The sequence below is a fragment of the Trachypithecus francoisi genome, unplaced genomic scaffold (assembly GCF_009764315.1).
Source record: "Trachypithecus francoisi isolate TF-2019V2 unplaced genomic scaffold, Tfra_2.0 Lachesis_group5, whole genome shotgun sequence".
In the NCBI taxonomy this organism is placed as follows: Eukaryota; Metazoa; Chordata; class Mammalia; order Primates; family Cercopithecidae; genus Trachypithecus; species Trachypithecus francoisi.
The window spans coordinates 4,659,449-4,685,085 of NW_022681470.1; the positions used below are offsets into that span (position 1 = coordinate 4,659,449).

The following is a 25,637-nucleotide window of genomic DNA, read 5'->3' on the forward strand; positions in this document are numbered from 1 at the left end:
TAGTATTAATTACGAAGAATTTAGAGAAAGTTGTATTATTGAATTGTATTCTGGCTTTTAACTTAGAAATTCACTTATAGGAAATTATTAACCTATGAATTTTGTCCTTATTCATAAAAAAAAGAGTTGGGAGCCTTTTAACTTTATGTAAACCTACTTTTAGTCTTCTGTTATTTCATTTGTGATGCCTTAGTTATATTTAATTTTTAATTTGTTTAAAAATGTTTTACTTTTTGGACTTTTGAAAAATCTGATACAGAAAAACTGTTCAGAACTATTTGCAAATATTAATTACATGTTTTTGAGAGTTCATATTGTGTTACTTGGTAGAAAACATAGCAAATTGATGGAAGACTTGCAGGTAGTCCCTCCTTTTATTTATTGCTAACTTGTTGTAACTAGGGGAAGTAATGTTATTGGTTGGTCACAGGTTCAAAATTGTGGCTGTAATAGCTACAGCACAGATTTGTGTTTTAGAGTCAAATGAATTGATATATGTGAAAGCTCTTTGATAAGTTACAAGTTTGGACAAGATTTTTAAAGAAACCAGTTAGTTTTTCTTACCAACCTGTAATAGTCCTTGTCATGGAGTAGACAATCAATACATAATTTATTGACTGAATAAGTATATGTATGTTACATATTTTTTTGAGTTAATATTTTCAAAAGATATTTGAAGAAATTTACTTTTTGCTTAAAATTGAATGGCTGGTTACTACAAGCAAACTTGTCTTTTACAAATTCTTAAAAGTATCATTAAGAAAATATGCCATTCTTTCCCATTTTTCTTCCCATAATTGATCATTTTGGTTAGCTTAATGCTATAATATTTATCGATACATTGATAATATATCGATATGTATTTATAGTATTAGTGGTGGTTTTGTTTGAAGTTGAAACTTGGTCTCAACAAAAATGGTGAAAAGCTATCAGGAAAAAAAGGATACGTTTATTGTGTTCTAGTCCTTGTAATTAATGGAGGTCTATAGGAAACATACCTTAAGGAATAGGGCAGAGTATTATAATTTTAATTATAATTTATATATAGGTGCTTCTTTAATGTTTAAATTCAGTTTCATTTTTAAGATGGCTTAAGACCATTCTCTCTACTGATTTATATTTGTTTGCATAGCCTGTTCTTTGTTAGTTATCTAAGGCCACATCTTCATCATTCATCCACTCATTCGTTTATTCCATATTTGCCCGCATTGTGTAAGTGCTAGGCAGTGTCAAATTGCTTTACTAAATTATAATGTGATTGAATGAAGTAAAATACGCAAAATGTTTTGTAAATTATAAAATGACATTCAAATGCTATTACTATTATCAGATTCTCAAGCGGTCAGTTCTGAATGAAGATACCTTTTGTGTAACTGTTTTAGGAGTAAAATCTAAATGGAATCTGTCAAGAATTTTGTGTGAAACTTTATAAGAATGGGAAAAATTAGCAATGAAATGTTTAATGCAATAAGCTTAAAAGAAAAATAAACCCAATTTTGTTATAGTTTGTTGGATGGAACACACTTGTAGAACAGTTAGGAATATAGAAGGAGGTGAACTTTTGTCTGCCCTAGGAAACATGACAAAGTTCCAGCTCGTCTTGTGGATTAGTGTTTTTAGTTAATATGGAATACTGAATGGGACAGTGTATATGCTGTTGTGCAGGAGTGTTGCCGCTATAGGAAAATTAAAGAACATGGTTTGCTGCTTACTAGTCAATAGAACTGTTTATTTCTAACTTACCATAATTCCAGAGTAGTGTACCTGTGACATCTTTTAAGTTATTTTAAAAGAATGTATCATTTTAGCCAGTAAAGACCCAGGGGCAATTTTTAAAGCTGAAAATTATGGGTAATATTTGATAATAGTTTTAAGTGAAAATGGGTAAAGCCATCTCTATAATGTATGCTTGGGTTCACTGCCTCTGATGAAGATTATAAATTCTGTCCTGTTGATTTAACATACATTTTCACAGTTTAATCTTATACATATGAGCACTGATAAAAACATTTATCTAAAACACTAATTTTTAGAAACAGTTTCGTTACAAAACAAAATTCGTTGATTTTTGGGTTGGTCTGGATATTTCAGTGTACTGTTTAATACTGAAGAAGTAATGTGAGTGGAAAGAGCATATGCCTGATTGTCTGGTCCTGGTTGGCCATTTGGTGACTGTTTCATTTTGGGCAAGTTACTTCATCTGTCTTGGTCTCTGTTTCTTCAACTATAAAATGAGGGTCGCTCCAGCTTTAACATTCTGATAATAAAATGTTCACTTCGAAATACAGAATCAATTTTGTAAATTTTTTTTAGTGTTCTTTAAAAAGATACCATAATATAAACCATTTTGATAGAAAAGTTTGTATTTTATATATGTTTATTGGATATATATTATTTTTTGTTATTACTAATTATTACCTTGATCTCTCTCTCATTTCCACTCTAAGAATAGTAAGATCTGAATTGTTTTTTACTCATATTATATAGTTGTATAGTAAAAAACCGAGAATGGCCTTAATAGATGTTGAGCCCCTTGCTACAAGTATTACCAAAGAGAAGGGCTACAGTGCAGCTCTTCTAGAGATATCATGCACCAGTGTCTGCTGGCATTTGACTTATAATTCTTTATGCAGTGTAAGTAGTTAACCCTTTCAGTTATGTAGCTCTATATTATGTAGGCAGTTGGCCATGTTGGATTCTTTAGGATGTTACATCACATTAAAATGATGTTTAGATTCTTTATTGAAGGTTTTTTGGCTTTTTTTAAAAATGTGTGTGGTGAAATAAGTCTTATTATGTGGCCATTTCCTATGACAGTAATAAATTTAGGCTTTGCTGAGATAAGGTTATACATATTTCTTTTAGAACCTTTAATATGCCAATAGTGAAGTTTCAAGAGAATATGATTTGTGGAATTTCCCACTTACTAGCCCACAGGATTTCTCTTTTTCATCTTTATTTTCATTATTTTTCTAGAATTTCTCTAATTTAGTATTCTGTCAAACAAATGTATTTTGGGAAAATACTTCCATATTCTAATATCCCCCCCCCACTTTTTTTTTTTTTTTAAAGAGACAGGGTCTTGCTCTGTTGCCCAGGCTGGAGTGTGGTGGTGCAGTCATAGCTCACTGCAGCCTTAAACTTCTGGACTCAAGTGATTTCTCCCACCTCAGCCTCCCCAGCAGCGGGGACTGCAGGTGCATGCCTTGATGCCCAGCTCATTTTGAATTTTTCTTTTTTTTTTTTTTTTTGTATGGACACAGTCTCACTTTGTTGCCCAGGTTTGCCTTGAACTCCTGGACGTAAGTAATCCTCCTGCCTTGGCCTCCCAAAGTGCTGGGATTACAAGCTAATATCCCTTTTTGACTCTCTACAGCAACAGACTCATGGTGATTTTGAGGAGTCTCAGCCTTACCTATAGGTTCTGCCTGTGACCTCATAATACGTGAGGCTGGTGGTCTTGCTTTCAGCTACATAGCTTTTGTCAGTTTATTTAGTCAGGCTATATAGAGAATGTTTAGTCTTGATTCCTGACTGCTAAATGGTTAGGCTCCACACTTAATTTGCATTGAAGAAAGACCTGTAATCTAATTTAGCACTAGATTGGGAGTCTGACACTGAACTGAACTGCTGTATATCATTTATCACAACCCCAGTTGAGAGAGTATGTTTGTGTAGTCCATCTATCCATTTTTCTAGTTATCTAAAATTTGTGCATATGATTCTTGACCACATAACACTGGTGTACCTGGACCACATTTTTTGGTCCCCTTTGGTGCAAATGGATTTACTAATGTCATGTTGGCATTTTCCTTTTTAGTTTGAGAGCGACAATAAGCAGTGACCCTGTAAAACTCATTGGTGTATATGGGAGGATGTTTTTGAGGACTTTCCTGCATACATCTTATGAAGAAGACCCATGGGATAAATTTGATTTTTGTCCCAGGAAAAGTTGTATTTCTTCTGAGGAACTTTTTCCTTTTTAAAAAATATTTGTGTAGTGTGGACAATATAGGGGGACCCTATCTCTACAAAAATTTTTTAAAAAAATTAGCCAGGCATGGTGATGCCTGCCTGTAGTTCAGCTACTCAGGAGGCTGAGGTGGGAGGATTGCTGGAGCCCCAGTGGAGGCTGCAGTGAGCTATGATTGTGCCACTGTACTCTAGCCTGGATGATGGGGGGAAATCCCATCCCAAAAAAATTTTTTTTTGGATACTGTAAATAGGAAAACCTATTGTATTATTTGCATTGTCTTCCCAAGAACTCCATGCCAAATTTGTGACTTATCTTTCCCCAATATATATGCCTTTACTCTGACTTCTTTTTATCTTAAGGCAATGTAGTTTTGGAATGCAGGCTCCAGAGTCAGATAGCCTGGTTTCAGATCTTGGCTCCACATTTACTAGGTGTGTTGAAATGGAGCAAGTTGCTTTATCTGTGTGAGCCTCAGTTTCCTTATCTGTGAAATGGAATTAATAGTATCATCATAAGGTTATCAAGATCACATAAGAGTAATAGATGTAAGCACCTGTAACGGTTCTTGGCACATCTTGAATACTCAATATTTTTTTCTACTTTCATATTCCCATTGTTTCACTTTACTTTATAAGTGTACATAGTATGAAATCAATTATTTTTTAATCTCCCTAAAATATTTCTTGGAACAGGCAGAGTAAGAATACATAAATGATGATTGAGCATTTTGTATCAGTTAAAGTATTCACGACCGGGTGTGGTGGCTCACGCCTGTAATCCCAGCATTTTGGGAGGCTGAGGTGGGTGGATCATGAGGTCAGGAGTTTGAGACTAGCCTGGCCAATATGGTGAAACCCCATTTCTACTAAAAATACAAAAATTAGCCAGGTGTTGTGGCACACACCTATAGTCCCAGCTGCTTAGGAGGCTGAGGCAGAAGAATCGCTTGAACCTGGGAGGTGGAGGTTGCAGTGAGCAGATACTGCGCCACTGCACTCCAGCCTGGGACAGAGTAAGACTCCGTTTCAAAAAAAAAAAAAAAAAAAGCAACAACAAAAAGTATTCACAATTAGGGCTATTAACTTTTATTCTCTTCCCTCTTTACCCCAAATACACATCACCAAACAAATTTTCTATATTATTTGGGTAGGCGTGACTGGTTTTCTTAAGACTTTTGTTGCAACCTCTTAGGTTAAAAGTTTCACTATCATTTGAAATTGGTCACAAGACTAGGGAAGTGCATTCATTATAGAACTATTTAACAAATAAGTTCCCCAGTTTGAAGAGCTAGACTTTTATGTGAGGTCAGGCCAGTTAAAGACATTTACAAAGAATTAGTTGTTTGTTATTGCTCTGTGAGTTGCAAGAATGGAAAAAAAAGAAATTCTTTCTTCAATACTTCCTTCCAGGCTGAGTCATCACTAGAGAGTGGGAAGGGCAGCAGCAGCAGAGAATCCAAACCCTAAAGCTGATATCACAAAGTACCATTTCTCCAAGTTGGGGGCTCAGAGGGGAGTCATCATGAGCGATGTTACCATTGTGAAAGAAGGTTGGGTTCAGAAGAGGGGTAAGTGCTCCATAAACCAAAAATACTACGGTTGGTAAGAGTGCTAGCAATGAGTGACGTCTTAGAAGTTGATCTTTTTTCTGATGCTGTTAACCTATGACATGCTATGTCTAGTAAGAGAGAAATGATATGTTTAACATGTGTGTTAGGAATTTGCTTGTTATTAAGGGATTTCTTTGTAATTCTTGATTTTGAACATTTATAATCTAGTTAGGTTTGAGTTTCTGGTATGTTGTGTGTATGCATGTTACAGAAAGTGTTGTATTTTTCTGTGGTGTCTACAGGTTCTATAATCTGGAGAGATACCTTTAGAATCATTTAATATATGTAAAAGTACTATCCTGTATGCATTTCATCACATGTAAATAAGAGAATTAAGCCAGTTTGAATGGCTGTATGGGAGTGGCTTAAAGTAGAAAAGGGGAAAGGATTCACCCACAAATTCATGGATTAATCCCATAAATTAGGTAAGTAAAGTCCTGACGTAAAAGGCCAAAGGAGGACAAGGATTTTGTGTGTGTGTATGTTTATGTTTAATTTCATATTTTTATTTTTCATTATCTAGGTTTAGTATACCTTGTTTACTCCTACTTTAGATAAATAACTTAAGCACATTATTATTTTTTATTATTAAAGGAAGAACCCTTCTATGTAAAGCTTGGTTTATCATCTGTGAGATCACCTGCTTATGTGGTCAATGTATTTATTAGAAATTTAGAGTTTACATTAGTTGCTAGGCAACTGCTGTTTACCCACATGGCCAAGTTGAGTAGGATGAGGACTGTTCCATTCTCAGAACTTTTTAGTTCCTGTATATCTACTGCATGGTTAAAAGTTCCCTCCTAAATATTGATTTTAATATTCTTTGATGGTCTGTAGTAAATACCTATGCTGAAAAGCTGTTGTCATAGTTAAATGTGATTATGAATTATTTTTTAAATGAACCTTATTGAGTTGTAACTTCTATAATAAAATTAAGCAATGTAAAGTTATAATTTGATGAGTTTTGCCGGATATATACAGTAGTGTAACAAACACTCTGATCGTGATATAGTGGTTATTTTCATTACCCCAAGAAGTTCTTTGTTCTCCCTTTGCAGCCCAGTCCTCATCCCTTAACCCTGGCAACTACTTTATCTGCTGTTACTATAATTGCTTTTCTAGAATTTCATATAAATGGACTCATGCAATACATAGTTATTTTGTGGCTGATTTCTTTTACATAGCATAATACTTTTAATATTCATCCATGTCTTGTATATCATTAGTTTTTTTTTATGGTTGAGTAGTAGTTATGGTCTGGATATATCACAGTTTATCTGTTAATCACTTGTGGACATTTGGGCTGCTTCTAGCTTTTGGTTAGTATGAATAGAGTCTGGACATTTGAGTTCATGTCTTTGTGTAATGTGTTTTCATTTGTCTTGGGTAATAACCTAGGAATGATATTGCTGGGTCATATGGTAAGTGTATTTTTAACTTTATAAGAAGTATATGTTTAACAAACTGCCCAGCTGTTTTCCGATGTGCCTGACCATTTGTATTGTCAAGTGTAATTTCTTTCAATGTCATTCTCCTGTTACAAATTAGGAAAGCATTTTCAGATTTTAGTGCTCTGTAAAGGCTTTTCTGGTTTACTTTTTAATCATATTTATATTATTTTCCTACCTTTTTTGGAGGGGGATGGCAAATCACTTGAACCTTTTTGAGTTTTACTTATCTCTAAAATCTGCTTTCACAAGATTGTTTTGAGGGATAAATGAGATAATAGATGTGGATGTATTTTGACAGTTCTAACAGTGTAAGCTGTTGCTATCTCCACATGTTTATCAAGGATTTAGGATGATTCTTGAGTCTCTTTAATTAATTATATCTTTGAAATACCATAATAGAAAGTATTTAGTCCATGGATTATGGAAAAAAAAGGAATAAGAATTTCCCATCATTTTTCCTGTAGTAATCGGGAAAAGGGGTTCTAATAATGTGTGTGTGTTTATTTTGAGATGAATAGTCGCATAAACATAAGAATTTGAATAATACACAAAGGTATAAAATGAAAAATAAAAATCTACTCCCTATCTGTTCTACCTCCTTTGTCAGAGATAATAATTTTAGAATGATTTTTTCCTATTTTTAATCTTATTATGCCAATTTTTAATATAGTAAACTTTAACCTTCAGTAACCTAATATCTCCCCATTGTGAAAAATAGAAGGATTTAACTTTTAATACTGATTCTACCATCTTCCTTTTATTTATTTTTTGGTTGCCTTTATGATTAAACTTACAGCTGTTTGACAGTTAACTTTAGAGTGTTCAGACATTGTCTCTAAACTTGTCACTTCATAATTTGTAAAAAAAAAATTAGCTTTCCTCCTTATCTTTCTGTTGAATTCCTCACATTCCCTTTCTGGTTTGTCAACTATAACATTTGTTTTATATGTCAAGATTTATAATAGTTATACTTGCTGATTCTGAAAAGCAGTTAAAATATTACATTATATAAATAATATGGTTAAACAAAGTGGTATGATGAGATTCTTAGAGAGCAAATGGATTTATTTTATTTTATTTTACTTTAAGTTCTGGGATACATGTGCAGAATGTGCAGGTTTACTACATAGGTATACATGTGCCATTTGCTGCACCTATCAACCTATCACCTAGGTTTTCAGCCCCCCATGCATTAGGTATTTGTCCTAATGCTCTCCCTTACCTTGCCCCCACCCCCGACAGGCCCTGGTGTGTGATGTTCCCCTCCTTGTGTCCATGTGTTCTCATTGGAGAACAAATGAATTTCTTACACTGTTTTTGTACTCCAGAGCTGCCATACTTTAATTTGGTTTCTAGTTTGGACTGTGGCTATTTTTCCTGGATTTTCTTTATTTTTATTTTATTTTTTTTGAGATAGTTTCGTTTTGTCGCCCAGGCTGGAATGCCGTGGGGTGATCTCAGCTCACTGCAAACTCCACCTCCTGGGTTCAAGCGATTCTCCTGCCTCAGCCTCCCAAGTAGCTGGGATTACAGGCACCTGCCACCATGCCTGGCTAATTTTTTGTATTTTCAGTAGAGACGAGGTTTCACTGAGTTAGCCAGGATGGTCTCGATCTCCTGACCTCGTGATCTGCCTGCCTTGGCCTCCCAAAGTGCTGGGATTACAGGTGTGAGCCACTGCACCAGGTCCTTTTTCTGTATTTTCTGTGTTTTTTTTTTTTTTTTTTAAGATGGAGTCTTGCTGTGTCACCCAGGCTGGAGTGCATTGGTGCAATCTCAGCTCACATCCTGTATTTTCTAATTGCCACATTTGCCTCCTGTTGGTAGAAGAGTTCATGCCTTCATTATGTCACCTGGTTGTCCAGCTTTTTAATTGTTCTGTGTTGAAATTCTAGTATGAAGTTACTTCTTTTTGAATATGATGCTCAACTAACATCATGCTATTTGATTTAATTCTTGGACAAATTCTATAGTTTCTTAGATCTTACATCTTTCCATTTTCGATTTGTTTTACCATTCTCTAGAGTACTTCCTGAAGTAACTTTTTCGGGAGGAATGTGTGTGGGTGCTTGTCAATATAATGTTTGAAAATGTCTTTTTCACTTTCACACCTGATACATACATTGGCTGGATACAGAATTCAAGTTTAAAATAATTCTTTAGAATTTTGAAGGTTGCATTCATTCTGCTGCCTTTTAGTAATCAGTTTTACTGATAAGGGATTTGATGCTAATATGAACCATTTCTTTGTATGTAACTTGATTTTATTCTCTAGAAGCTTTTTGTGTTGATGACTCCTCCTTGGAATTATAAAATTTAAGGAGGATGAGTTACAATTCTTTTTAAAATTGTTATTTATTTTGGAAAGTAAACATTTTTTTTTTTAGAGATAGTCTTGCTGTGTTGCCCAGACTGGATTTGAACCCCTGTATGCAAGATCCTCCTGCCTCAGCCTCTCCGAGGTAGGACTACAGGCTGTAGTCCTTTTTATATTCATCCTGTAAATGTTGGTGAACCCTTTGAATATGAAAGTTTAGGTTTTTCTTCCATTCTGGGAAATCTTCTATAATTCTTTGATTACTTCTTTCCTTGTATCTTCTCTGTTTTTATTTTTCTGGAGCTTCAGTATAATTTTTCTTTCATTTTCCATGTCTTTTCCTTTTCTCTCTCTCTTTTTTTAAGTGGGAGATTTCCTTTACTTTTTCTTCCAGCCCTTTACTGATTTGTTTATTTCAGCTGTTACTTTATATTTCTGGGAACTTTTTCTAGTTCATAGTTATCTGCTTTTATCTTATAGATGTAAGCTTTAATATTGGGACACTACTTAGATTTCACATTTTTTTCTCCTCTTTGAATAACTCTTTCAATTTGTTACAGTTCTCTTTTGGGTGGTGTTTTCTTCACATGTCTGGTAATCTGTTTGTCTGTACATTTATGAAAAGTACTAGATTCACTAGTAGTACCCTCTATTGTTTTATTTTTCCCTGTATTTATAACAAGTTAGATTCACTGAATGAGGATTTGTGATGGTAGTAATTAACCGTACTCTTGAAAGCATTCATTGAAATACTAGAGGAAACTAAATTTGACATTTTTTTCCTCCACTATTTTTAATTTATTCCTTTAGAGATTTTCAGTATTATTTTAACAATAATTTTGTATTTTAGTCAGTTAAACTTGATTATATAGTTCATTGTAATTTGGCTGAATTTTGGTTCAAAGAATTTCTTTCAGAATAGCATTTTTATTTACTGCTAATTTATCCTGGGCAGAATATTATCACTTGAACTTTGGTGTACTCATCTGAAAATAAATATGATAAGATCTGCCTTCTTTACTTCACAGTGTGGTTTTAAGCTTTATGAGATAATGTGCATAGAGGAGTGTTTTAAAATTATGTGCTCAATAAAAGATATTGATATAGGCCAGGCGCGGTGGCTCATGTCTGTAATCCCAGCACTTTGGGAGGCGGAGGCGGGCAGATCACCAGGTCGGGAGATCGAGACCATTCTGGCTAACACGATGAAACCCCGTCTCTGCTAAAAAGACAGAAAAATTAGCTGGGCATGGTGGTGGGCGCCTGTAGTCCCAGCTACTGGGGAGGCTGAGGCAGGAGAATGGCGGGAACCCAGGAGGCGGAGCTTGCAGTGAGCCAAGATTGTGCCACTGCACTCCAGCCTGGGCGACAGAGCGAGATTCTGTCTCCAAAAAAAAAAAAAAAAAAAATGATGTAATAAAGTTATACTATAGTTATTACTTTGAATATTAGTCTTTTTTCTTAAGACTATATTTATGCATCAATTCTTGTTATCTCCTTTCCAGATATAATCTGATTTGTACTTTTAATGTGAATAAGTTGCTTTTCAGTAAGTATCTTCTTAGAAAATAAAAAAACGGGCTGAATGGTAAATATTCATTATTATGTAGGGTAAATGCTTTCCTAACCTTGGTTATTAGTGATATATTAATAGTGAAATCCGTTTTTTTACACTTTTCTGGACAGTGGAAAATGATAAGTACTAATTGAGATAACACATGACCATAGTATTGTTAGTGTCATAAATGGCAGTAAAAGAAACATCATGGAGCAAACATCAAGTAAAGTATTGTCTGCGTTTTCCTCCTTGGTGGATCCAGGACAGTTCCTTACAACTTAGTTGCACATCAACATAGGAGGCGTCTGTGTGTATATTAAATACTTATCAAATTATCTTGCTCAAAGACGAGCCTGTACGTATGTTCTAGTGAGTCTAAATCTCTAAATTCGATTTCAGCACTTCTCTTAATTTTTTCCCTTATAGCTAGTGGTAATATTTGCTATGAAGGTGTTTAGTGTATTAATAAAGTAGGAAATTTAACCAGTTTTAAAGGTCTAAATTATAGAATTAAATAAATTGCAATGGTATTAATTAAGGGCTTATTATAATTTATTAACTTTCATTTGCTTAATAAAACTTTCATAGAAATCTAAGTAGTCTTTTATAAATGTGGAAAGCTAGTTCCTTGATAATAAGTTAAAATATAATGTATAACTAGTCAATTCATAATGTTACTGTTTTGAGATTGGCATAAATCTAAGAGGTGGTTTTTGTCATTAAAAGCATTTTGATGAAAATGCTGCATGCAAGTGTTATTTTATTCTACTTTTTGTATTAGTATCTAACAGATTGAACTTTCATATTGTATTCTCTATGTATAACCAGTTTTGGGCTTTCAAATAACTTTTTCCCTTAGTTTTCCTTGTACTGACTTTGTCCTTTGAATAATATTTTTCTTATATTCCATGAGATGGTTTCTTTAGATGAACTACAGTGTTGGTATCTGGTAATTCCAGGGTAAAAATTTTATGTCTGTGAGTTGTCTCACAAGATAGCTTAATTCCACTGCACAAAATATACTTCAGCAACATAAAGATTGTGAGCTTGGTTGTGTGATTGTTGTTATCTAGTCAAATTTAACAAGTTGTTACAGAAAGCAAAATTTACATTTTTGAGTGTTTATCTAAATCCAGGGGCCTTTTCTTCTCCTTTATTTTGTACATGCATGTGTTTTTTTTGTTTGTTTTTTATTCACAAAATGACTTTAGAAATAAATTATAAAATGATTAGTAGAAAGAAAATGACAGTGTGATTTCCTGTTTACTACCCAGCAGCAAGCTTTTTCCATAGAGAGTAAAGAGCTGTGGTAGTGACTGTGTAAAACCACATGGTGCATTAGAGAAGCTCACTTTGACTGTTGAGGATATACATAGAGAGTAAACATAAGAAAATTAAATTTATTTTCTAATGGTATTGAAACTCTGAGATTTAACTAATGTGTTTACAATACTGTGAAATTAGCTTTTCTTAGAGTTTCAATATATTATTTTTGAAAGTTTCAACCAATAGAATCACGTGGAACAAACCATCAAATAAGCTTTCATATACATTTTAGAGTTATTTATAGAATTGTAAAGTTGCTGTTAACACACACACTTGCTCCTCAATCAACAATCAAGTTTTATGTATTGATTTTGTAAGTTGAAGTCTCATGAAATTCACTTATTAATGTTAAAGATTTTCTACATAGATGGTCAAGTTATCTGTAGACATCCACAGTTCTGCTTTTTCCTTTCCAATCTTTATGCCTGTAATTTCTTTTTCTAATCATATTTCATTGGATAGGACCTCTAGTACATTGTTGAATAAAACTGGTTAAGAGTGGATATTTTGTTTTATTGCTCATGTTATTGGGAAAGTATTTATTTTACCACTTAAGTGTCACATTAGCTGTTCCTTTTCTATTGCTGCCCTTTATCAGGTTGAAAAAATTCTTTACTATTCCTAGTTCGGATAGTTTTTATCATGAGTGGGTGGTCAGTTTTTCTAAAGATTTTACTGCTTCTATTGAAATGGTCATTTGAGTTTTTTCCTTTTATTCTGTTAATATGGTACTTACTTTCATTGCTGGAATAAATTCCATTTGGTCATGATGTATTTCAAAAATATATTACCAATTTGGACTTACATTTTGCTAAGGGTTTTTTGCATTTACAAGAGTATTGATCTGTAAATTTCTTTTCAGTTTTGATGTAATGGTTATGCTGGATTCATATTATAGATTGGGAAGCACTTGTTTCTCATAAGGTGGATTGTATTTTTTCTTCAGTGTTTGACAAAATGTATCAGTGAAGCCATGTGGGTTGGAGCTTTCTTTGTGGGAAGATTTTTGATAATAAATGAGATTTCTTTAGATACAAGGTTATCCATATTTTCTATTTCCTCTTGTGTCATTTTTGGCAAATTGTACTTTTTAAGGATTTCCTTTTCATCCAAGATGTTCCTCTAAGTTACTGGGTGTAAAGGTTTTAATATTCCCTTATCCTTATTTTTATTTTTTTAGTAGAGCAAAGATTTGCTCCATTGTCCAGGCTGACCTTGACGTCCCTGGCACAAGTGATCCTCCCACGTTGCCTCCCAGAGTGCTGGGATTACAGGTTCCCTTATCTTTTGAATGTCTGTAAGATCTTAGTGATATCTCCTTATTAAATCCTGATATTGGTAAATTATGTACTTGCTCTCTTTTTTCCTTTGATAATCTTGCTAGGAGTTTATGCATTTTATGAAACTTTTTTTTTTTTTTTTTGAGATGGAGTCTCACTCTGTCACCAAGCTGGAGTGCAGTGGCGCAATCTCAGCTCACTTCAACCTCCGCCTCCTGGATTCAAGCCGATTCTCCTGCCTCAGCCTCCTGCGTAGCTGGGATTTATAGGCATGCGCCACTATGCCCGGCTAATTTTCCCTTTTTAGTAGAGACAGGGTTTCTCCATTTTGGTCAGGCTGGTCTTGAACTCCTGACCACAGGTGATCCACCCACCTCGGCCTCCCAAAGTGCTGGGATTACAGGCGTGAGCCACTGCGTCTGGCCAACTTTTTAATGATTTTTAAAAATGATCCATTATGTGGTCTATCATTTGGTCTTTTATTTTTTGGGGGTATAGTGTTATAAATATCTAGTCCAGATGATTGGTAATGGGTCATAGTCTTCTATGTTTTTACTGACTGGTTTTTTTTTTCCTCTAGTTCTGTCACTTAGTGTTATAGTCTCCAACTATGATTGTGAAATGTATTCATTTCTCTCTTTAGTCTACGTTTTACATTTTATATATTTTGAAGCTTTATTATTATTGTTTGAAGCTCCTTTATTGTTGTTATATCTTCTTGATGTATTGCTGCTTTTATCCTTATGAAATGTTCACCTTTTTCTCAAGTGATACTCTATCTTGGAATTCAGTTTGTGTGCTATTAATATAATCACTCCTGATTTTTTATGATTAGTGTTTGCATCTTATATCTTTTCAAATATCCTATTATATTTAGTCTTTGTTTTGTATTTAAATTGTTTATCTCATAAACAGCATATGTTTAGGTGTTGCCTTTTTTAAAAAATCTGATTTGACAATCTTTAGCTTTTAAATGGGAATTTTTAGGACAGTCATATTTAATGTAATTATTGATATGGTTGAGTTTTCTGTTTGTGTCATGTGTTCTTTGTATCTTTTTCCTATTTTTTTGCCTTTGTTAGGATTTAGTATCTTTTCAGTGTCCTATTTTGTCTCCCCTATTGGCTTGTTATTTATGTGTCTTATTTTAAAGCAATTAAAAAATTTATAGTTAATGTTATTGTTGGTGTGGTTGAACTTAGGCGTATTGTTATTTTTTTAAAAAAATTCCTCTGTTCGGCCGGGCGCGGTGGCTCAAGCCTGTAATCCCAGCACTTTGGGAGGCCGAGACGGGCGGATCACGAGGTCAGGAGATCGAGACCATCCTGGCTAACATGGTGAAACCCCGTCTCTACTAAAAATACAAAAAAAACTAGCCGGGCGTGGTGGCGGACGCCTGTAGTCCCAGCTACTCGGGAGGCTGAGGCAGGAGAATCGCGTGAACCCGGGAGGCGGAGCTTGCAGTGAGTTGAGATCTGGCCACTGCACTCCAGCCTGGGCGACAGAGCGAGACTCCATCTCAAAAAAAAAAAAAAAAAAAAAAAAAAAAAAAAAAAAAAATTCCTCTGTTCATACTTTCTTGTCTTCTTTTGAGTTAATTGAATATTTTTCAGTATATTCCACTAACTATGCATTTTCAACAGGAGTGGTAACTCTCCTATAGGGCAATCATTGGTTCTTGGAAGAGGGTACAGAATATCCTTTTATACTACAATTATTTGTGGCTCTCCAATCACATTATATAAACAGATATATCTGTGGTATTAACATTTCTTGGTGGGGAACAGAATGATTTAGAGGGAGTTTTCTAAAGAGGCTCCTTAGGTGAGCCAAGGAAAAAGCTTTGATAAACAATTCTGTTGTCATTTGAGCTTGCATTGCTTTTTTAGATATGGTTCTAAGGTAGTGGAATACAGAATACATGTGCAGGTTTGTTATATGGGTAAATTACATGTTGTAAGGGTTTGGTGTACAGATGATTTCATCATTCAGGTAATAAATATAGTACCCTATAGGTAGTTTTAAGATCCTTACTTGTCTCCCCCCCTCTACCCTCAAAATACATCCTTATTGTGTACTCTCTAAAGAACAACCAGGGTGATTTTGGTCCCCAGAGGACATTTGGCAATGTCTGGAGATGTGGGGTGGGTGGGTTGCGGGGGTGGGATTGCTACTGGCATCTAATGGGTAGAGGCCAGATATGCTGCTGAATGTTCTATAATGGATGGAACAGTATCCCACGACAAAAAATTTTCCAGTTCAAAATGTTAGTAGTGCTAAGGTTTAGGAACTCTGTTCTTGAGATTACAATATTCATTCTTAATTTATTACAGTCTATATAGGGTTAGTATTTTACTGCTCCATATAAAATATAAGACTCTTGCAATACTATGTTTATATTTGCCCCCACTTCTGAGAGTGCCTTGTGCTGTTGTTCTCCTGTATAGTATATCAACATGTTATAAACTCTGTGTTATAATGTTACATATTTTTTGCTTTATTCATACGTCTTTTGAAGAAGAGCAGGAAAAGTATGGTCTTTCACACTTATATACCTATTTGCAGTTAAAGAGTTTTTTTCCTGTAGATTTCATTTTCTGTCTGATATTTTTTTTTCACCTGAAAAACTTTTCCTTAGCATTTTTTTTAAACTTTTAGTTTCCAGAATACACGATGGGTTATATGTTATATGGGTAACTTGAGTGTTGAAGGGGTTTGGTATACTGATTATTTCATCATCCAGGTGATAAGCATAGTACCCTATAGGTAATTTTAAGATCCTCACTCTTCTCTCACCCTCCACCCTCAAAATACACCCTCAGTGTATATTCTCTAAAGGACAGTGTGTACTCAAATGTGTACTCAGTGTGTACTCAAAACAATGAGTATACATTGCCCATGTATACTCAGTGTTTAGCTCCCATTTACAAGTGAGAACATGTAGTATTTGGTTTTCTGCTCCTTCATTAATTTGCTTAGGTAATAGCCTCCAGCTCCATCCATGTTGCTGCAAAGGACATGGTCTCATTCTTTTTTATGGCTGTGTGATATTCCATGGTGTGTATATACCACATTTTCATCTACTGTTGATGGGCATTTAGGTTGATTCTGTGTCTTTTCTGTTGTCAATAGTGCTGTGATGAACATATGTGTACATGTGTCTTTATGATACATGTATGATTTATATTCCTTTGGTCATATTTTCGATAATGGAATTGCTGGGTCGAATGGCAGTTCTGTTTTAAGTTCTTTGAGAAATTGCTGAACTGCTTTCCACAGCAGCTGAACTAATTTACATTCCCACCCGCTATCAAATTAGAATCCTATATACAATTTTAAAAATCCTTCAAAAATGAAGATGAGCTCAGCCACAGGGGCTCAAATTAGAATCCACACTATCAAATTGGAATCCTATATACAATTTAAAAAATCATATATGTGTCTGGCTAATTTTTTAAATTATTTTTTATAGAGATGGAGTCTCAATATCTTGTCCAGACTGGTCTCAAACTCCTGGCCTCAAGTGATCCTCCCACCTTTTCCTCCTAAAGTGTTAGGATTGTAGGTGTGAGCCACTGTGGCTGGGCTCATCTTCATTTTTGAAGGACTTTTTAAATTGTATATAGAATTCTAATTTGATAATTATGTTTTTTTCATCATTTTAAAGATGTCGTTTCATTTTCTTCTGGCTGCCATTGTTTCTGATGAAAAGTCACCTGTTGTTATTTTGACTTACTGTTTCTTTACATAGTCATGTGCCATTGATATGATTAGGCTTTGTGTCCCCACCCAAATCTCATCTTAAAAATTGTAATCCCTACGTGTCAAGGGAGAGACCAGGTGGAGGTAATTGAATCATGGGGGTGGTTTCTCCCATGCTGTTCTCGTGATACTGACTTGAGTTCTTACGAGATATGATGGTTTTATAAGGGGTTCTTCCCCTTTCACTCGGCACTTCTCCTTTCTGCTGCCTTGTGGAGAAGGTGCTTTCTTCCCCTTCACCTTCTGCCATGATTGTAAGTTTCCTGAGGCCTCCCTAGGCATGCTGAACTGTGAGTCAATTAAACTTCTTTCCTTTGTTAATTACCCAGTCTCCGGCAGGTTTTTTTTTTTTAAATGTAGAGTCTTGCTCTATCAACCAGGCTGAAGTGCAGTGGTGCGATCTTGGCTCACTGCAACCTCTGCCTTTCAGGTTCAAGCAATTCTCCTGCCTCAGCCTCCCAAGTAGCTGGGACTACAGGTGTGTACCACTGTGCCTGGCTAATTTTTGTATTTTCATTAGCGATGGGGTTTCACCATGTTGGCCAGGATGGTCTCAAACTCCCGACCTCAGGTGATCCGCCCGCCTCGGCCTCCCAAAGTGCTGGGTTTACAGGTGTGAGCCACTGGCCCCAGCCTCGGCCAGTTCTTCATAGCAGTATGAAAATGGACTAATATAGCCATATAATGATGTTTTGGTCCATAACAGATTGCTAATGACGGTGGTCCCATGAGATTATAATACCCTATTTTTACTGTACCTTTTCTATGTTTAGATATGTTTAGATACACTAATACTTACCATTATGTTACAGTTGCCTACAGTATTGAGTACAGTAACATGCTGTACTGAGATCTCCCTCTCACTTTCCAGCTATTTTGGCAGCTCTGAACTCCGTCTCTTCAAACTAGTAAGACTGTGGCTTTCTGAGTTCTAGCCATTCCACTCTAGTTCCAAGGAATGGGAGAGCGCCTTGAGCAAAAAGCTGTATCAGTGCGAATCTCATTTGGAACTCCCTTCTTTATAGTCAGTTTCCTTTGATTTCTGCTTGCCTTTGCAGCTTTTCTACTGCCTTCAAATTGTCATTCTTTATATTTTATACAGTTTATAATTTTATATGTAGGAGGGTTAGTCTGATACAAGTTACCATACTACTGCTGGAAGTGAAATTTTGCTAGGTATGTGTTTTGATGTATAGATATACAAATTTATTCAAGCTTCATGATTCACGTACTGTTGTATTCCAATTTAATGCTTAAATTATGAGGAGAAGAAGTTTATGAGAAGTAGGAATGCAGGTTATAAAAATATATCAGAAATTATGAGGACTACAAGTTATAAGGAGTATGAAACCAATAGTTTAAACCAACTGAGTTCAAATCACTTACCTAGAAAGATAGCTTTTTCTTAAGCTCATATGTAGAATTTCAAGCTAGAAGAGACTTTAAAAGTTATCTAGCCTTTTTTTTTTTTAATAGAGATGAGTCTTTTTATGTTGCTCAGGCTGGTCTCAGACTCCTGGCCTTCAGAAGTGCTCATGCCTCGGCTTCGCAAAATGTTGGGATTACAGGCAGAAGCCACTGTTGGTGGCCGCTGTAGTCTTACATCCATTCATTTGACAGATTTCAAACCTGAGGCCATATTTCAAGTTAGGTATAGAGCCAGGACTAGTTACCTGAGATTTCTTTATTGCTGATCTTAGGTACTTCGTATTTTGTTTCTTTCTTGACATTTAGAAATAGATTGGATTTCTTCAAAAAATATTTTGTATCTTGTTGGGGAGGGGCTCAGAAGTTTTGGGTGGAAAGATTGAAAATCCTCTGAGTATGGAAAAGGGGGAGTATCTTCCACCTTGTGGAATCCTCATACTGTTTCAGTAATATTGTTCAGTGCTCTGCTTCCCAGTGGAGAATGCAGAGAAGCTGTACCTCTTGAACGTGTGTTTTCTCTCTTTGAGTGTTTCCATAGTTACTATATCCTTTGACATAGAGAAACTTTCCTTAGTTTGTGTTGGCATTTTATAATCAGTCACATTATCTTTTGATGTGTGATAGCCCTGCACCTACCACCAATTTTCTGTTTTTGGTTATGCTAGTTTTTCTGCTTGGCATGTTTTTTCCCCTCTGTCTTTTTAAGTGAAAATCTCCTATGTCCTTCAAAGCCAAATTATTTACCCAGATCATGGTCTTACAAAATTAGAATGATTTCTTTTGTCTGTATAATATTGCAACAATTTCCTGTCTTGACCTCCTTATGACTTTTTATTGCCTTGTTATTACATAGATCTGTTATTTCTCCTTTCTGTTGTAAACTCCTTGACAGCACTGTGTCTAATACAACTTTATATTTTATACAGTTTATACTTTTCTTTCTGAAATACAGTTCATTATCTTGAGCACAGTAGTCTCTTAATCAGTATGTGATGCAAGAATGGAGAAGAAAATAACAATTCTAGAAGTTCAGATACCAGTATGCCACAGATATTAGGGCAAGGAACTAGAATTGGGACAGCTGAGGCAAGGTAGGAAACACAGACTAGATCACAGTTATGAAAGCAGCCTAATGTTCAGGAGAGGATTTTGGTAAGGGCAGCGCTGGAATTCTAGAACCATGTTGTATATTTGTCAAGTTTTTGTGTGTAGCAAAACAGAACTGACAGGGTAGGAATTGGTAGATTTGACTGAATGGTTATTCCTGACAAAGATGGTGGGTTGTACCCTGATTGTCCCAGAATGGACTAGTAAATAAGGTGTCTAAATTAGGTAAGTAGAATAAAAGATTGGGAATATTGTAGTGTTTATAGTTTGGAAGAGTAATGCATATTTTAAGGGTAATTTTTGCTTTACTCTTAGAACTGTAAAGTACCTCTGATTTCATGAAATCGAACTTTCTAAGCCTATAAGAAGACTCTTTTCTACTGTGTTTCTAATGGACCACTTAGATATTGTGGGCAACTAAAGTTGCACTGTATCTGTTTCATTATTTAACAGCTCTGAGCACTGGTGATCTTTGTTTGCTCTCCTGAGCAGTATTAAAACAAGTTGTTTTCCATTTTATAGGCCTTCGGATTTTTTGAGATTGCTATCATGTCGTTCCTAAAATCTCTTTTTCTAAGCAAAGTGTTCTTAATTCTTTATTATGTTTATTATTATAAGACAGAGTTTGCAGCCCTGTCATACATAGTACAGTTGTCCCCCAGTATCCATGGGGGGTTGGGTCCAGGACTTCCTGGAGATACCAAAATCTGCCAATGCTCAAATCCCTTAACATAAAATAGTGTAGTATTTACCTACAACCTGCACACACCCTCCTGTATGCTTTAAATCATCTTGAAATTACTTACAATACGTAATCCACTGTAAATGCTATGTAAAGATTCTATGTAAGTAGTTGTTACACTGTACTGTTTAGGGAATAATGGCAAGAAAAAAAGTCTGTAGGTGTTCAGTACAGATGATGTCTTTTTCCTGAATATTTTTGATCTGTGGTTGGTTGAACCCACAGATGGGGAACCCACAGATGTGGAGGGCTGACTGTATTGGTGTCTTACTGTGGAAATAGCTCAGTTTGTCAGTGTTTCTCTTACAGTGTAGTGCCCAGAAGTGAATGTGTCACTGCAGATGTGGTCGGTGCAGGGAAAAAGCGCAGTGAGACTGTTAGCCTCTTCTCATAGTCTGTCACTGTAGGAGTCTTCAGTGCAGTTAAAGGCTGCAGCCACTTTTGTTCAGTTTTACTCATTAAGGGAACTTTTATTATATTTTGATTATGTAAATCATTTACAAAGTCAGTTTATTGTCCAGACGCTGCCAGTTTACATTCCTAGCACTAATATGTGAAGGTTTCTACTTTCTTATACCGTAGCCATTGCTGGGTGTTACTCTTTCTAGTTTTTGCCATTATATTGCTGTTTTATTTTACATTTCTTTGTTACTGAGGTTTAACGTTGCTTAAATGAATGATGATTATTCTTGTTCTTTAAGTTTTAAATATGAGGCCTATCCTTAAACAGGTTTATAAATTTTATGTTCTTATTTATTCGTTAAGAGTTTTTTGTGTATTGAGAATACCTTTATTTGATTAATCTTTTTTGTTGTGAATATTTTTCTAGTTTGAATATAACTTTTAATATTATAGTATATTTTTGCCTTGTAGAATTTTTTAGTTGTTAAGTAGTTTAATATGTCACACTTTTCCCACTCAAGGAGACCATTGAGGTCATACTTATAAACTCTTCACCTTTTTCCTTTGAGCATCATTATGATGAAAACATTTTGTATTATCTAAGTAATGTGTTCTCCTTTAAAAGAGCCAAGCAGTAAATATATAGGGTATGGTGTGATTCCTTTACTTCCATATTCTTTGTCAGAAATAACCACTGCCAAGTATGTCATGCCAATATAAAGCTAAAATTTTTAAAAAGTACTTAAGAACTAGAAGAAAATGCCAAACTATAGGTAGTATTACCCCTTGTCAAGAGATTCGGATTGAAGAGATTAGGCAGGGACAGGAAGGGGAATAATTAAGGAAATGAGACTTTTACACTTTATTCGGTATAAACATTGCATCTTTGTGTTTTGCCTCACATTACATAAATGATACTGTAATCACTATGTCTTAGAGATTTATCCATGCCATTGGAACCTGGATCTCGAAAAAGAAAAAAGTGACTAGTTTGACTTAACCTGCTCTTAGTGAATCTCTTCTTACTTCTTGTCCATCTACAATTTCAAAGTACATCTGATGCTTGAAACAACACGGGAGTTGGGGCACAGACCACCTGCACAGTCAAAAATGTGCGTATCACTTTTGACTCCCTCACAGCTTCACTACTAATAGGTTACTGTTGACTGGAAGCCTCACTGATAACATAGTCTGTTAACACACATTTTATATGTTTTATGTGTAATGTACTGTTTCTTTACAATGAGGTAAGAGAAAAAATGTTATTAAGAAAATGTATTTATGTTTCATCAAGGGGAAGTGGATCTCTTCATCCTTGATGTCTTCAGGTCAAGTAGGCTGAGGAGGAAGAGAAAGGGTTGATATTGCTATCTCGGGAGTGGCTGAGGCAGAAGCAAATCCAGGTACAAGTGGAGTCATTCAGTTAAACCCCTGTTATTAAGGGTCAGCGGTACCTATATATGTCATTTGAGTGTAATGGTTAAGAGGATGGGACTGAATTTCAAATCCTGGCTTTGCCGTTTATTAGTGTCTGTGGGCAAAGTCCTTCATCTGTCTTAAATTTCTCATCTGTAAAATGGAGATGATGAAAGTGCCTACTTTATATAGGTGTAAGAATCAAAGCTCATAATGTGCGATTAGCTCTTATCTAACTGCATGGGACATATTAAATAGTAAATAATTTTTTTTTTTTTTTTGAGACAGAGTCTCGCTCTGTCGCCCGGGTTGGAGTGCAGTGGCCGGATCTCAGCTCACTGTAAGCTCCACCTCCCGGGTTTACGCCATTCTCCTGCCTCCGCCTCCCAAGTAGTTGGGACTACAGGCGCTGCCACCTCGCCTGGCTAGTTTTTTTTTTGTATTTTTTAGTAGAGATGGGGTTTCACCGTTTTAGCCAAGATGGTCTCGATCTCCTGACCTCATGATCCGCCCGTCTCGGCCTCCCAAGTGCTGGGATTACAGGCTTGAGCCATCGCGCCCGGCATAAATAATTATTTAATAGTCTGTAGAATATTACTAGTTTGACATCAACTTCACTAATATTTAGTATTTAACTCACCCATTCTTTACTACTATATAGACACTCAGGATACTTGCCCTTTTAAGTTTTTTTTTTTTTAAAAAATCCTTCAGATGCTTTACATTGCTCAAAAATCACTGATGCTGACTGGAACTCAAAGTGATAAGCTGCATGCTAACTATCAATATCAGTGTTTTCATTATGATATTTCTCTTTGAAGAAGACCACTGTAAAGGAGGAGTTAATCAGTATTCTTTTCCTGTCAACTGGCCTTCATGTTGTACTCGCTTCCTCAGGCTTCATCTTTCATATTTAAAAAATTCATGTTTGTCTATAGTAATTAGAAAAATTCATTATAGGATTTCCAAGTTCTAATAGTTGTTTTCTAGATTTGGTCTTCATTATGGTACTGCTCCTATATTTTTCAACACTTTTTGTTGAATAATACTAAAGCAATAAGTAATACATACGTCTTTTTCCTCTCATTCAGGATTGGGTAAGGCCAAATAGTCATATTTTAATTCTTTGGTCAAACTTTATGATTAAAAATGCTTGCTGTGTAAGAACACTAATTTCCATATCTTACACAGTTGGGAGCTAAGACATTCCATCTAAAATTTCTGGGTCAAGAAATAGAGGCTTAAGTGTATTTTTTTAATGTAGAATGCAAGCCAGTAGAAAAGCTAAAAATGGAAATGAAAGTAACAAAAATTGGGAAGAAAGGGCAGAGGGTATCTTAATTTCTCAATCTTTATAGACACCAACATGGCACAAATATACATATGTAACAAACCTGCATGTTATGCACATGTACCCTAGAACTTAAAGTATAATAATAATAAAAAAAGAAAGAAAAAAAAAAGAAAAAGAAAGAAAGAAAAAAAAAAGAAGTCAGTTGATGTGGTTAATAGGTGATAAATCAAGAAATATCCTCAATGCCAAAAGTATTGAAAGTGGCTGTTTTTGAGAAGTGGAATGGAGAAGGAGGGCTTGTGCATATGTGGTCCTGTGTATATGGAAATGGTGGAAGAGATACTTTTAGAGTCTTACATGCTTTTATGTACTACTGAGTTATCACTTTCTACATGTATTAGTTAATAAAACATCCTACATGATTACAGTTTATAAACAAAAAAGCATGCTTTTATATATTGGTATATGAATGAAAGTGGATTGGATGGAAAAATACCAAAATATTATAAGTGGTTATTTCTGGGTATTGAGTTTTTTTCCTTCCTTATATTATTTTGTATTTTGTAAAATTTCTAAAATGCATGTATTTTATTTATATAAAAATTATTAAGAGAAGTTTTTTAGGACTTCCTAACATTTAATTTAATTTGTCACAGGTTTAATTTGTCACACTTATTTGGCACCAGAATGTTTGCTTTTTATTGTGCAATTACTAGAACTTTTTTAAATTAAAGGAATTGTACATCATAGTCTTTGCATGCTTGGTAAGGTTGGCATTCTGCTGAAAATAACAGAAAACCTAGCCAACGGTAACAACAAAGGTATAGGTGGGCAGTTATAGTTAGCAGATCAGGATAGAATCATCAAAGATTGAAGCTATCTCTGGTTCATCACCGTTAGCTTGTTTGCTTTTCATATACTGGTTGCTTCAAGGTTTCAAGATGGCTGTAGTAATAATGGGCATTACATCTCTGTTCAAGGCAGTCAAATGGGAGATGGCTGGCGTCAGCCACACTGTCCCTTGTTAGGAATGCAGAAGCTTTCTCAGAAGCTTGCTGTCAGACTTACTTTTCCAGAACTGGGTTATGTGCCACTCCTAGCTGTTAGAAAGTGAATATTTGGCTTTCAATTTCTGTAGTGGGAAATGGCAAATGGCAAGAGTAAAGGGGTTTGGTAATTGATGTTGTGTTAGACAACCAGCAGTCTGCTACAGAAAGTTTTGGTAAATATAACTAACGTTTGTACTTCAGCTCTCAATCCGATATCCAGGAGAGACAGTAGTCTTTCCAGAGGTCAGATTGAGATTTTGGCACACCAACATTCTCTAAAATTTACTCTTGTTGGGGGTTATTCTGAAATGTAGCCATTTTGTTAGGTCCTAGGAGTACTAGGTTTATGCTCCCTTCTTTTTTTTATTTATTTTTGTTTGTTTTGCGATGAAGTCTCGCTCTGTCACCCAGGCTGAAGATGCAGTGGTGCGATCTTGGCTCACTGCAACCTCTGTCTCCCGGGTTTAAGTGATGCTCCTGCCTCAGCCTCCCAAGTAGCTGAGATTATAGGCACCCGCCACAACACCTGGCTAATTTTTGTATTTTTAGTAGAGATGGGGTTTCGCCATGTTGGCCAGACTGACCTCGAACTTCTGACCTCAGGCCTGCCTTGGGCTCCCAAAGTGCTGGGATTACAAGCATGAGCCACTGTGCCAGGCTGTGCTCCCTTCATAAAAAAAAGATGGTTTTGGTATCCTGAGGTGATAATGAATAATGGGGTACATTTGTTAAATTATTTCAATTAGTTTTATTCCGCTTTGTAGAATCCAAATTCCTGTTTCTAGCCAGTAATCTGAGGATTATGAATTTTTAATGTAACAAGTCAATTATGTAAGGGTTTTCATTTTTGTTTTTAAGTTACAGTATGCAATGAAATGGATAGTCACAGGTTTTATAGCTTATGACTCCACCTCTACCAA

The 25,637-nt window shown here is 35.3% G+C and overlaps 1 protein-coding gene across 6 annotated transcripts in view; it reads left to right on the forward strand.

The window, feature by feature from the left end:
* AKT3 (AKT serine/threonine kinase 3) overlaps window positions 1–25,637 on the forward strand; it is a 372,395-nt gene that overhangs the window by 6,124 nt on the left and 340,634 nt on the right. For all 6 annotated transcript variants that reach the window (XM_033199702.1, XM_033199704.1, XM_033199705.1 and 3 more), the window contains exon 2: window positions 5,386–5,543. In XM_033199702.1, the coding sequence (XP_033055593.1) occupies window positions 5,498–5,543 (46 nt within the window). In that variant the 5' untranslated portion in view covers window positions 5,386–5,497. The remainder of the gene's footprint in view (window positions 1–5,385; window positions 5,544–25,637) is intronic.